The sequence below is a fragment of the Protopterus annectens genome, chromosome 12.part0 (genome assembly GCF_019279795.1).
Source record: "Protopterus annectens isolate FY-2018-M chromosome 12.part0, PAN1.0, whole genome shotgun sequence".
In the NCBI taxonomy this organism is placed as follows: Eukaryota; Metazoa; Chordata; order Ceratodontiformes; family Protopteridae; genus Protopterus; species Protopterus annectens.
Genome location: NC_056746.1, coordinates 1,236,616,292 through 1,236,631,577, shown reverse-complemented (window position 1 = coordinate 1,236,631,577; position 15,286 = coordinate 1,236,616,292). Strand labels below are relative to the sequence as shown.

At 43.2% G+C, this 15,286-nt stretch overlaps 1 protein-coding gene across 1 annotated transcript in view; it reads right to left on the bottom strand.

Annotated features, from left to right (window-relative positions):
- Nucleotides 1–15,286, bottom strand: part of EIF2S2 (eukaryotic translation initiation factor 2 subunit beta) — a gene marked incomplete in the record, with an annotated part of 541,218 nt that overhangs the window by 413,273 nt on the left and 112,659 nt on the right. The window contains 1 exon segment of the mRNA XM_044090251.1: nt 9,494–9,642. Within this exon segment, the coding sequence (XP_043946186.1) occupies nt 9,494–9,642 (149 nt within the window).

The following is a 15,286-nucleotide window of genomic DNA, read 5'->3' as shown; positions in this document are numbered from 1 at the left end:
CGTGAGGCCAAAGGTAAGGAAACCAGACTTGTCGAGGCCAATAGGGTGCAATAAGGATCACTTTGCTCCTTAACCGAAGTGCTTTCTTTAGAAACTGAAAATCAAACGGAAGGGAAGGAAGGCATAAAGCAATCCCGGGGGCCAATCTTGTACTACAGCATCCCTCGGGGACTCCTACTGAGGGGGGATTAGGGCAAAGAAGCTGCTGCATTTGTGGCTGAAAGTGGAGGCGAACAGGTCACAGCAAGGCTGGCCCTAGTGTTAGCTTCTGGGTTGAGGGACCACTCATGAGGCAGGAGAATGCATCTGCTCAGCTTGTCCGCAATCGCGCTGGAATTCCCTGAAATGTGGGTTGCTATTAGAACACGGTTGGAAGCTACTGCCCATTGCCAAACCCTCATGGCTTCCCTTCACATGGGGTGGGATCTGGTTCCCCCTCATTTGATGATGTACTAGACGACAGACATGTTGTCCGACTGGATAGCAACTGCCCCGGAAGGACAAATTGAAAGGCTTGCAACGCCAGAAGCACTGCCCTCAGTTCTAGGACGCTGATATGCAAACTGGTCTCTACGGGGAACCAAGTGCCTTGGACTGTCTGTCCCTGAAAATGCCCCGTCCCTGAAAATGCCCCACCCTATCAAGGACGCAGCTGTGGTCACTACGGCCTTGGGCTGAGGGAATGAGAAGGGACGACTCCATAGTTCCATTTCTGGCTTCATCCAATTCAAGTCTTGTTTGCAATAGTTTGTAATGCGAATCGGATAGGACATGGGATGTGTCAATAGGGACCACTGTGATGCTAGAAGCCACTGCAGTAATCTCATGTGGAGTCTTGGTAGAGGGATTATAGTAATGGTTGCTGCCATAGACCCCAGTAGTTACACGATGGAACGACTTGGAACCTTGTCCTGAGAGAGAATAACTCAGAATTGGAATCTGTGTCTTTGAAGCCTGTGGAGAGGGAGAGAGACCAAAGACCTTGTGTCAAATGCCGCTCCAATGAATTCTAGACATTGAGTGGGTTCTAATTTTGATTTGTCCCTGCTTATTGAGATCCCTAGGAGTTGTGCAAGGTGTACTGTAAGGCCTGAAGCAATAGATGCTTGGTGGGGGCGGTACGGAGACAATCATTACATATGGAAACATCCACAATCCTGGCAGTCTCAAGTGAGCTGTTACTACTGCCATGCATTTGGTGAACACTCTGGGGGTTGTGGAGAGACCAAAGGGCAGCACTTGAAATTGGTAATGATTGGCTCCCAGACGGAAGCTGAGATATGTTCTGGAGCATTTGGCCATTTTTATAGGGTAGTACACATCCTGAAGATCTATCGAATACATCCAGTAGTCCTTTTCCAGAAATGGAAGGACAGACTGAACAGTGACCATCCGGAATTTAGTCTGACGAACTTGTTTAGGATGCTGAAGTCTAAGACCGGCCCCTCCTGTCCCCTGTCTTTTTGGCACTAAAAAGAATCTTGAGTAAAACCTGGATTCTATTTGGTCTGGTGAGACTGTCTCTGCATGACTCTTTCGAAAAAAACTTTAAAGCTTTAAAACTTCTTGAGCTGCTGCGCCCCTATGACTGGGTGGAACGTCAGGGATTTTCCTTTGTGGTGCTGGGTAGAGATCGAAGGGGATATGGTAACTTCTGGACATTATCTTCTGCACCCAGGAATCTGTTATAGAATTCCAGGCTGAACAGTGCAGAGAATCTTCCCCCAAATGCTTCCAGAGGAAAGCAATTGGGCCACTCTTCAGGAGCACTGGTAGGGCTACCCAGAGAAGGAATCTTTGGATCCGTGGTTATGTGGGCCCACTCTACCTCTGGGAGGGCATCTTCCTGATGAATTCCACCCTCTGACCCCCCCCCCCGGGGGGGGGGGGGACTCGCCATGTGCGTCATGAAAAGACCCTCAAGACTTCTTGAACCACATCTTTCCACTCCTCTGATTCCTAGCGTAGGATTGTTGGGGGGTGGAAAAACTTATATCCATGGCAGAAACGGTCTTGCCATCCTTCTTGCACCTGGCTAGCGTTTGGCCTGAAAAGAGAGGAAACGTCAAAAGGAGAGTTGACGAAGAATAACTTGAATGGGTCCACAAAAATCACATAAGTGCATCCAGGCGTGCAGTTTCATAACACCTGCACCCGCTGTTCTGGCTGCCCCTTAGGTTGTGCGCACGATCATCCGCATGGACTAGTAAGAAATGGACTACAGGGTAGTGAGTTGCAAGGCAGATTTGTCACATACCTCAGACACTGCTCCTGCTAGCGATCCTGAGATTTCCGTGATGGTGTCTGTCTGGAGGTGGGTAAAGTGTGCCAAATAGTTAAACAATGTATGGCAAAAATCGTTGAAGCATAAACCCGCTTCTCTAGCCTGTCCATCATCCAAGATTCCCTGTCTGGAGGATAGACAGCAGGACTCTCCACTGCAAGCTCCTTCCTAGTTGCTGCAGCATCCACTGCCAAGCCTTTGGACCAATAGGGATGATCCTCTGGGGGTGATAAAATTTTGTCCAGTCTCTGGGGGATTGGCTCAATGGTGTAAGGCCCTTCATGGATGGTGCACAATAAGCTTAACCAGCTCTTCTCAGGAGGGGGTCACCAAGGAAGTAGAGAGTCGGGCACGGAATGCTGTAAGAACACAGATTCCTCACAGTAAGGGTTGGTGGGCTTCCAATCACCCTTCAAGATCTCCAATAAGTCTCCAAAGAAAATATCTTCAGGGGGTGACCATGGGGACCCTTCCCCCTCACTGTAATCTGCATCTTTCATGAGGGACTCCTCAGGGGAGTCAAAGTGCTTCCCTCCTGCACAGTCTCTTACAGGGGGGGGGCATCTGAAAAGGACTCCATATAGAAGGTGCCTTGTGGTAGGGTATCTTGCTGCTCTTGTGCTCGATGTCTTAGTGTAGTGGACTGTCAGCCACAGATCAGACGTATAGATATGACCTTCCAGCGCCGAACGGTAGGCTGTGAGCCCGCTGAGGCTAGTGCCCTCTCCATAACCTGAAAGGCAGACCTGCTTGAAGAGGGATGGCAGCCTGGAGCTGAGGACAACCTCGGAACTGGGGTCACACCCTGATGTGACAAGCCGGACTCCAGGAGAGGAGCCGCAAGAGGACTCAGTCGTCAGCATAGCTGGAACCGTAGTTGGCGCCAAAGAAAACCCTGGCACTGTACTAGGGGGTCACGGTGCTAACGGACTAGCCACTGTCTCAAGGGTGGATCGGCTTCGACTGAGTCAAGGTCCACAGGGTCGGATCAGGAACCACGGTAAGGTCTACCAGTGGAACTGAGGAAGCTGGCACCGGGATGAGCGCTGGTTATGAGAGGCTCCAATACCAGAGGAGAGTTTGAAGGAGGAACATAGGTAGGAGTCTATGGAGAAAAACCCTTGGCTCCAGGTGGGAGGGAGGTCCTAGCTGTGGTTGGAATGCCGCTGGACACCAAGAGCTGATCCACAAATCTTACTGTCGAGCGCCAAAAGGATCTTGGTGGAACAGGTTGACATCCCCGATGGAGATTCAGGTTATAGGAATGGACCGAGTTGTTGCCCAACAAAGAGATCGATCAACAGGAAGTATTGGGTCCTGTCCAGTGTCTCTACCTTCAGCGCTGTGGTCATGGGATCAGAAGTTGAGGGGAGGGAAGTGATCAGTTTGATGGGAGACCATTGCTGGTGCAGAGTGGGTCGGTGCCACAGGAGGAGGTGTCAGTACCATGGTAGTTGTAGATATGGTCAGTTCCGTAGCCAAAGATGGCATCGAGGATGGAGTTTAGTACGCCAGTGCCATAGTAGTATGAACCTGGACCTTAGTTGATTTAGATTCATGAGATTTAGAGGAGAGAAGGTAGAGAATGGCTCCTCTCATATTCTTTAGGAGAGGTTGAGACCTCAGCCACAGAGAAAGCCAGCAAGAAAGAAATTTTTAGAAGACTTTTTAGTATTAATTTATTCTTGTGTTCCGCCAAAGTGCGGACACTAAATCCCTTGCATATCTCACAAGGGTGTTTAACTCCATGGCAATACACACATGCCATGTGGCAGGAAAATGCCAAATTCGGACAAGTCACATTTATCACACTCCTTAAAGCCTGTAGTATCCTTTTATCAGACATCGTAAAACACAGCTAACAAATTCGAGAAATTTAACAAATTTAACTAGCAATTCAAAGAGTTAAGAGCACTCAACAGTAACAAACAGGGGGGAAGATGTACAGTGGATATAAAATAAGTGTACACAACCCCCTGTTAAAATGCTGGGTTTTTGGGATATAAAAAAATGAAACCACAATAAATCATTTCAAAACTTCCCCCCCTTTAATTGAAAAACAAAAATTTGTTAGGGAAAAAATATAAATAAAAAACGTACAATAAGTTGGTTGTACAAGTGTGCACACCATTAAATTAATACTTTGTTGAAGCACCATTTGATTTAATTACACCATTCAGGTTTCTTGGGTACAAGTCCATCAGCATGCTATATCTTGACTTGCAATATTTGCCCACTCTTCCTTGCAAAAGTGTTCCAAATCTGTCAGATTGCAAGGGCATCTCTTGTGCACAGCCCTCTTCAGGTCACTCCACAAATTTTCTATTGGATTTAGTCTGGGCTCTGGCTGGGCCATTCCAAAACTAATTTTCTTATGGTAAAGCCAATCTTTTGTTGAGTTGGATGTATGCTTGGGGTAGCTGTCATGTTGAAAGTTGAAATTCCTCTTCATCTTCAGCTTTCTAGCAGACGCCTGAAGGTTTTGGGCCAAAAGTGACTGGTATTTGGAACTGTTCATAATTCCCTCCACCTTGGCTAAAGCCCTAGTTGTAGCTGAAGAAAAGCAAACCCAAAGCATGACACTGCCACCACCATGCTTTACCATGGGGTTGGTGCTCTTTTGGTGATGCAAAGTATTGTTTTTGTGTCAAACGTACCTTCTGGAATTGTGGCCAAAAAGTTCAACCTTGGTCTAAACAGACCATAACACATTTCCCACTTGCTTTTCAGAGACGTATTGTTTTACAAATATTAGCTGGGCCTGGATGATTTTCTGTGTAAGAATAGGCTTCCATCTTGCAACCTTACCCCATAGCCCAGACAAATGGAGAATATGGGAGATTGTTGTCGAATGTAGTACACAACCAGTACTTGCCAGAAATTCATACATCTCCTTAAATATTGCTGTGTAGGTCTCTTGGCAGCCTCCCTGACAAGTTTTCGTCTCATCTTTTCATCAATTTTGGAGGAACGTAAAGTTCATTGCAACATCACTGTTGGCCCATATTTTCTCCACTTTTTGATGACTGTCTTCACTGTGTTCCCTGGTATAGCCAATGCTGTGGAATGTTTTTTGTACACTTCTCCTAACTGATACCATTCAACAATGAGATCCCTTTGATGCTTTGTAAAGCTCCCTGTGAACCATGGCTTTTGCTGTAGCAGGCAACTGAGTAAATTGTCAGGAAAATCCTACTTGGACAGCTGAACTTTATTTGGGGTTAATCTGAGTCTCTCGAATTGATAGCAGGTGTGTATCCAAGACTGAATGCTGTAATTAAATTAAAAGGTGCTTCAACAAAGTATTAGTTTAAGGGTGTGCACACTTACGCAACCAGCTTATTGTACGTTTTTTACTTTTTATATTTTTCCCCCAACAAATTTGTTTTTCAATTGAATTGTACAGGTTTACAGGTCACATTAAAGGTGGGAAAAGTTTTGAAATCATTTATTGTGGTCTCATTTTTTATATTACAAAAACCTGGCATTTTAACAAGGGTGTGTACACTTTTTATAGTGTGTATCTATACTGTACACACGTGTGTGTGTGTATATATATATATATATATATATATATATATATATATACACACACACACACACACACATATATATGCACGTATATATATATATATGCACATATATATATATATATGCACATATATATATATACACACACATATATATATATATATATACATACATATATACATATATATATATATATATATATACACATACATATATATATATATATATATATATATATATACACATACATATATACATATATATATATATATATATATATACACATACATATACATATATATATATATATATATACATACATATATATATATATATATATATATACACATACATATATACATATATATATATATATATATATACACATATATATACACATACATATATACATGTATGTGTATATATATATATATATATATATATATATATATATATATATATATATATATATATGTATATACATATATACATGTATGTATATATGCATACATATACATCTCATGCACTTTCGCGGAAAAATAAAAACTAAAAAAAAAAACACAGTAAACACCATTATGCAGGGGGGGCAAACCCCCCACCCCCCTACTTAAATTCTCTATCAGAGATCGCACTACAGTGGGGGTGAAAGAGAATATTCCCTTATCCCCACTGTACCATGATCTCAACAAGAGTTGGCTTAGTTGTACATAAACACTACACGATGTACAACTAATGTTACATGCAAACTGCATGATTTTTGTCCGTTTTCTTTAGCAAAAGTGCATTTTCGATACAATACACTTTCGCTAAAGCGGGTCTGCAAAAGTATGGTTCGATGAACCGTACTTCCGTTGCAACTAGGATATATATATATAGATATATATATATATATATATATATATACATACATACACACACACACACAGATATAGATTTATATATACATATGTACACACACACAGATATATGCATATATATTTTAATACTAACAATGGTAAAAAGATATAACCAAAGGGTAAGAAAGGGCAAGAGAAATACCAGTGATGGTAGAGAGAATATCAAAGTATAGAAGGGAGGGACCTGTACCAACGATGGTACACAAATACCAACGGTAAAAAGGGAAAAAAATTCACTCGCACCAAAAAAAAAAAAAAAAAAAAAGGTTATAAAAATCTTTGCTGAAAAGGTTAAGAAACTTGACGTTAAAAGTTAAATTTTTTCAAACAAATTAAAAACACTTGGCTTGAGAGCTGGCCTGACATGTCTTGAAGTCTACGTGGCAAACGAGATCTAGGGAAACAGGGAGAGGGACACTATGGTAATTTTAGCTCCAGAGTTTTTGGCTGGCGCAAGCTTGGATATCGGCCGAGTCAGTTCCGAAGACGGAACAGAAACCCATCCTTCATGAATGAATGAAGATTAGCACATCAGATGGATGGTTTTTCAAGTACAGAATTTCACAGAAGCAGATGAAACTAGTTCAAAGGGAGGCAAAGTAAGCTTTTCTAGCACAAAAGGAAGATCCCAAGAAAAAGGGATGGGTTTCCTTGAGGGGTTAAGATGCAGAACTCCACGGAGGAAAAGCTCGACCTCCAGCCTAGCCATAAGTGGAGGGCTAAGAGAGGGGCAAGCATGGACAGCAGACAAATGAGCTATACTGGAAGAGCAGGCTAAGTTTGATCAAAGAAGCTAACAGAGGTATTGCAGTACTGTAGCAAACTGTGTCAAGAGTGGACCCGGACTATGTTTGTGGCACCAAAATGAAACGTTTTCCACATAGCTGTGTAAGATTTCCTGGTAGTAGGTCTCCTAGCCTGTTGTAGGACTTATACCACCTCTTCAGAGATGAGATATCTTTGAGGGATTAAAATACTATCATCCATACCATCAGGCTGATGGATGAAGATTCAGGTGGAGCAGCAATCCTTTTTGCTGAGACATCAGGTCCAGCTGCAGATGAATTCTAATGTAATTTCCTTTTCCTGGTGAAATAGAAGGGGAACCAATATTGCCTTGGCCAGAATTAAGTTAGTAAGAGGAGTATGGGTGTGTCCTTTTGCACTTAGAGGAATATTTTTTGAAGGAGAGGCAGAGGAGGCAAAGCATACAGGAACTTCCCCGGTCAATGGAAAGAGAAAGCATCTCTTCTCCAGGCTGTAGGACAACAATCCTTTGTTCCGAACTAGGGGAACTGATGGTTGCCTGACAAAGCAGAGAGGTCTATTTGAAGGTGTCACTCTTCTTGGCCTCACTAAAGTGTGCTGTGAAAGACCTCTGGTCAAGGTCCACTCATGGGGATCCTCCACAGTGTCACTTAAGCAGTCTTCTAGCACATTGTCCTGAGAGAGTACATCTGCAGCTGTGAGCAAGATGTTCATTTGTGCTGCCAAATTCCAAGCCTTTTGTAATAACTGGCAAAGTTGGTAAGACCTGGTGCCTTCCTGTTTATGTACGACATGACTGTGGTTTTGTCTGTGTACTATGAGTGGTCCTGGTCTCCAGAGTTGGACAAAAATCTGAAGAGCTTGCAAAAGAGACTTCATTTCTTTCAGGTTGGTGTTCTTTCAGGAACTGTGGTTGCCATTTCTCCTGCACATGATGTGATCCTGTCTACAACCCCCATACCCTGCGCCCAAGGCATCATTGTGAACCTGTTAAATTCCTTTATTTTTGTACTTGCTATCAATTTTAGCATTTTACAGGATTTTGGTGGAAAATGGAAAAACAGTGGCCCTGAGTAATAACTAAAAACACAGGACACTATCGGACTCAGCAGCCCTCATTTGAGTTCTAAAACGCTACCAGTCAGTAGGGTAAGCTTAAAATCTCTTAGTTACTAGGAGACACCAGCATTGCAAAACATGATGCATGCGAAATCTCTTATCTATACTTTCCTGAGTGCAGACTGGACACTGTTCTATCAGATGAGCTCAATTCCCTGTCACTGAATAACTTTGTCGCTTGTAGTTTTCTAGTTTTCACAAATTTCCTTTCTCCAAGTTGCTGCAATTGTGGAGTTAGTATATACAAGTTCAAGGTGTGTGGGAGGGCTTGTCCTCCACATATGCATCTAAGGAGGACGCTCCTCTGCAAAAAAAAAAAAAAAAAAAAAATAAAATATACTGGCATTTAAGTTTTTTAAGGTAAATTCCTGACCAGTTGTGCTCAGCAAGTTAGTTCCTCACCAAGTACATCTTTGGTCTAAGCACTGCGTGCCAAATTCTTGTCCCCAGCAGGATCCAACTGTGCACCACATCAGACTACCTCTGTCTCCTCACAGGATGTGCAAGACATACTTCTCTGATCCACCCCCTGCCCACCTCCTCCATCTCTTGAGCCACTACTCAAACTTGGAATGTGTAGGTAGTAGTCAGGGTTCCAGCTTTCTTTCTATGGTGTGGAGCAGAGGTTTTACTCTACAACTATGAACCTTTCTGCCAGATACTGCATTACAGTTAAATCAGTGACACATTATCATATCTTAGTCTCCAAGATGATCACTACACTATCAGGAGACAATTAAGCAGACCCACAAAAAGTTAAGACACTGGAAATGATGAAAGTTTCAGAAAGAAAAAAAGGTTGCATGGCATGTTCAGAAACATCAGGCTAAGATGCAAGTGGTCCTTAGGACAAGCCAATTAACTCAAATGGATTATAACTAAAAAAATAACTTACAATTTGCAGATGTCTGTGAAGTTGACAAATGAGGTTTTCTTGGTTCCTACTCTCACAACCTGAGGCGGCTTCATAACGAACTTTCTCTTTTCCCCTGCTACCATGTCAGGGTTTTTCTCTCGCATGATATTAAATACTCGAGTCAGCAACTGGACACAAGCAAAGACGACAAAAATATATTACTGCAACAACTTTAAAGACATTACCAATTACTAAGCAAACTAAAGCAAAGCTCATCTACAACCATCTCCTTCTACAGCATGAAGCAAAATCATTCAGTTGCATACCGAGGAGCAGTTCTAAGCAAACTGCAGCAAAAGCTCATCTACTATCACCATTTGTTTCTAAAGCATGAAACAAAGCAGCCAGTAACATGCACGGTTTCAGTTATGCTACATTTGTTACAAAGAATTCACACTACCGTTACAAACAAGGATTTCAAAATAAATGCTATAATTTCAAAAACTACAGCATTGTACTTGCATTTAAGATTCAACAACATCTTGCTAATATTCTACATTCTTAAACTACTCTGGCAAAATCACATTAAAAACAGAGTCCAAACATTAACACGTTATATAGAGTTACTAAGAGCCAAAAGCCAAAGCAGTACAAAGAGGACTCAACATCTTCAAGAGCGACACCTGCAGTACAGCTGTGTGAGTATACTTGCCACTACAGCAATGGCCATCACTCTGAAAACTCTGGAGGATCTGAATGGTTCAGTTTACCAACTTGGGCAGTAAAGGCAGAGCCCTGGAAGCCCTTTGACAAGCCAAATGGATTTCAAGGGCGAAAATTTAAGAAACCATGAGGTCCTACAGAATAAAGGACAAGGCATGCAGGTCTACAGTCCCAATCATTTTTAAAAAATCCCCTTTTTCAGTCTCCTTACCTCAATCAACCCCAAGGCCAAACCATGAAATCAAAAGGTAGCAACTTTCAGGGGAAGGGGCTCTCACACAGCAGTAATAAAATTAATCCTTTCACTCATTCATTTACCCGAACCATCTACTGGATAGGTAGGCTGCTCCTGATTTCAGTCATTTGCCAAGCCACTGGGTACCACAACACTTTAAAACATTGCAGTAGTACATTTATAAAGGAAAATTCCAGCTTAAACTTCAAAAACATGTATTTTACTATTTTTGGTATTCGGACATATAAAAACATCAAAAATCACTCCATGTGCAGTTAATTATACTTTTAATTTTTTATCACAAAATGGCCATCATGAGGCCTACCACACTAACCTGATCCTTTTACAACTCCTCTCTGCATTTCCCAGAAACCAATCTAAAGGTCTCCAGAGCCGTACAAACCCTTGTTGTGACTATCTAAACCTGGTGGTACGAAGAAGTCACCAGCTAGGACTAACCAAAACAACTTCAAGGAGGATAAGCCAAGTGGAAAGTGGTATTCCAATAGAAGCAAGCAGAAAAACAAGTAGTATAATGTCCAGTATGGCACAAATACCAAGTATGTACAAAAATAAAACTTAGTATTGACCAAATGTTATGCAGTGATAAACCGACTAAAGAGTTATGTACTCACCAAAGCTATGCATCTGTGTTGTCCCTTTTCATTCTTCCACAACAAATGGGTCTCTGATCCAACTTGGCCACTTTTCTTCCAGACTCTCTAGCTCCTCCCCTTACCCGCAATGCCCCTTACTGCAGTATTACCTCAGAGTTTGCTGGCACTATATATCAATCTAGAATATAGCTTATAACAAGAAAAGGAACAGAACAGGGGCTCAATAGGAATGGTGGCTCCAAAAATATCACATCACAAAAAAACAAGAGGGGGGAAAGGGGGTGGGAAGTTGAGAAATAATAAAAATGGACAACACAGATGCATTGTTATGGTGAGTATACAACTTTTTTTTATCTGATGTCATTTTCATTCATTCTTCAATGAATGGGACAGAGTCCCCAGCTAGTATAACCCTGGGTGGCCCTCAGGGAAGGATGTTCTAGAGTACTGCAGAACCAAAGGCAGCCCTGTATCTCTAGATATACAACATTTATTGTTCATTACAAGTATGAGCAGCGGACCAAGTGGCTGCAGCACAAATATCATGAATAGAAGTTCTGACCCAGAAAGCAGATGATATAGCAGTGGATCTAGCAGAGCGAGCTTTTGGAGGTGTTGTCCAGGGTAAACCTCTCAAAAGGTAAACGTCAAGAAATACAATTTTCTCCACGTATCAGGCGAAGCTCCGTGGGATTTCTGGAACTACATCTTACCACTCTTCTGACCATTGGGGTAAGGTCTGGAAGGAGTGGAAAACATACTCCCATGGCAGAGTTTTGCCATCTCGTTCACACCTGGTAAGTCTCTCTTACTTGAGGCTCGAACAAAGAAGAGCCATCTTCAAAGGGGGCATTTGTAAAGGACTTGAAGGGCTCCGCAAATTGACATAGGCGCATCCAGGAGTGTCCCCGCAGAGCAACTCCTGTGGCTGCAGCCCTACTCGGTCCATCTGCCATGTAAGAAATCAGGCGCATGGAGGAGTTAACTGAGGTCAAGGTCGCAAGCTGGTTAGCAGTCTTGTTCCCTGCTCCCTCAGCTGTAGGATCCTGAAGGTAATCGCCTAACTCCTTAAGGAGATCCCTCTGAAGTCTTGTAAAGTGTGATAAGTAGCTCAGCGACCTGAGTATAAAGGCCGCTGCTGATGAAAACATACACTTCCCATACCTGTCCATCGTCCAGGACTCCTTGTTAGGCGGACGGACAGAAGAGGAAGTTTCTGCAAGTTATTTCTTGGTGGCTGCTGCCACCACCATAGCATCAACAGGCACTCCTTTTGAAAGGAATGGTTTATCTTCAGGGGCAGTTATAAATTTATTGGGCCTCCGCGGAACTGCTTCCATGGTTTCTGGAGAGCTCCACACCTTTTGACTTACTACAGCTAAAAGTGGGTTAAAAGGTTGAGACACCCAAGAGATGGAGGGTCGGGAACGAAAAGCATACAGGTACACTGACTCATCCTCAAAAGGGGCAAGAGACTTCCAGTTACCCCTCTAAGGATTTCAGGATGTCTGAAAACAAGACATCTTCAGAGGGGGACCCTTCTGACTCCTCCAAGTCTGTGTCTGAGGTGACAGACTCAGGGGAGTCCAAATCTTCCTCTTGCACATTTACTTTCAAGGAACCTCCTCAGAGGCATGTTCAGGGGAGGTTTCAGAAGAGGTGGGGTCACCCAATTCGGTGTCTGGGGTCACAGGTTCCCTATGCTTGGGGTGGATGGAAGATTCCAAGGCAGACACCGGTATAGAAGGGGAAGGAGACAATGAAGCAGAGGGTGGAGAGGTCTCAGCAGTCAGCACACTCCATCACCTCGAAGGCACCGCAGTCACGAAACTAACTCCAAAGAACCTGCAGATCTCCTCCGAACAGAGGGCGATGGCTCCGATGCAGATGTAAGAGACGCGCTCACCTGTGCCGAAGCACCAAGAGGGAAGGGGGTCAGACAAGGGTCCGATCCCACTCCCCACCTCGCAGCCAACGAGAGAGCAAATCACCCCCAGATCCCTCGACAGACAGCGGTGGTCGTAACTGACAAACCTAGGATTGTCGGAACAGACAGTTCCACCACCACGATTTCCATGCACTCCGGCTCCAAACTGGATGCAGTCGGAGGAGGAATCTATGAAAAGACTGGTTGGGTAGATGGCAACACTTCCTTCTGGGCTGGGCTCGACACCAATTTTTGCAAATACTGGTGTCTTGAGCAGTGTCTTCACAACCCTCTCCACGTAATCATCCGAAATGTTACTGGATGACAGAGAGGATTGTGCAGAACACCGGTGACTACCTGCCGCCTATTGTAAAATGGGAGACTGTGGAACAAATCTCACCAGCTCTGAGGAAGGGGACCAAGATCTTTTGAGAGTCCAGGACAGCTCTCAGACTGCTGATGGTGCCGCTGGAGAGAGTCTTATCGGAGCCAAGTGTCTGCTCAGAAGGTTCGGAAGACTGGTCTTGAGATTTGGTCGGCACTGAGGATGGAGCCGACGAAGATGCAGGTTTATCATCCTGTTTTTCTGCAGGCTGAATTTCTCCAGATGCAGCTTCAAAGGAGGGTTTTAATAAACATCATAGAAAAAGCTTGTTTCGTCTCTCCTGCAGGACGTGTGCACTAAAGCCATGACAGATGGAACAAGAGTCCTGCAGGTGAACAGCCCCTAAACAGTACATGCAACTCATGTGCCCATCCGCAAGGGACATTTTTTGGCAACATGCATTGCATTTTTTAAACCCTGATGGTTTTGGTTCCTTGGACATGGCAAAGTACCTAAAACAACAATCAAGCTAACACAACTGACAAACTTTTTTTTTTTAAAAAAAAGTAAGGCGGAAAGATGAGGTAGCCTCTAGGTTAAATGCCTACTTCCCCCAAGGAAAGAAGAGCCTCTAACTAAAATGGCTTCTCCTTAAAGTAGAAAGGAGGGATGGAAAACAGGAGGAAGCCCTCTAACTTAAACGGGCTGCTGACAGGGATCACAAAGGCAAGGAAGGCCCATGGAAATGACAGCCACAACAAAAGCAACAAACAACCAAAGGTTTTAGAGAGGGGTAGCAGAATATAAGGAAAGTTAGACTAACATTACGGTATACAAAAAGCTATCCGAAAAATGTCAATATTCACAATTTAGCACAAGAAAAAAACTACTTAGCCTGAGCCAGCAGAAGACAATCTCAACGCTGAAAGCAGCAAACGAGATATGGGTAGCTACCACTAGGCATGTTGGGATAGGGGTTAGCCTCGAGCCAGTAGAGACTTATCGAGCTATAGTATGTGGCAGAGTCGGAGCAGAATTCAGCTCCGAACCCAAACAGAAAGGAAGGTGAGATAGGGACAACATATGAATACATCAAGTCTTCCAAAAGCATGTGGGAAAATGTGTTATGGTCTGATGGACAAAGGTTGAACTTTTTGGCCACAATTCCAAATGGTTATGTTTGGCACAAAAACACTTTGCATCACCAAAAGAATACCATCCACATGGTGAAACATGGTGGTGGCAGTATCATGCTTTGGGGTTACTTTCCTTTAGCTGGAACTGAGCCTTTAGTCAAAGTGGAGGGAATTCTGGACAGTTCCAAACCCCACTCACTTACGGCCCAAAACCTTCAGGCGTCTGCTAGAAAGATGAAGAGGAATTTCACCTTTCAACATGACAATGATCTCAAGCATATATCCAAATCAACAAAAGGACGGCTTCACCAGAAGAAAATTTAAGTTTTGAAATGGCAAAGCCAGGGCCCAAGACCTAAAACCAATAGAAAATCTGTTGGGTAATCTGAAGAAGGCTGTGCAAAAGAGACGTCCTCGCAATCTGATTTGGAGCACTCTTGCAAGGAAGCATGGGCAAATATTGCCAAGTCAATATATGCCATGGTGATAGACTCCTAGCCAGGAAGACTGAATGCTGTAATTAAATTTAAAAGGCATTTCAACAGGTTTATTTTCAAAATGTCGATCACCCTTCGTCAACACCACTAAAGTGAACTGCGACTGTTGATGTCAAACACGGATATTCCAAAATGCAAAATCTCACTCTCTTTTTGACCCATGGTAGCACTTGTTTTGTGGTGTGGAGCGGTCAGAAATGTCAACCTTAGTTTATTTTTATTTTTGCTATTTTGAGGAATTGGCATTACGGCTTTCACATAATGGAGGCACCAATATGTACATTCGAGGATGGGTGATCAATATTTTGATAATGCACCGTTTCAAAGTATTAGTTTAACGGTGCACACACAGAGCAAACTATTAGTTTTTGT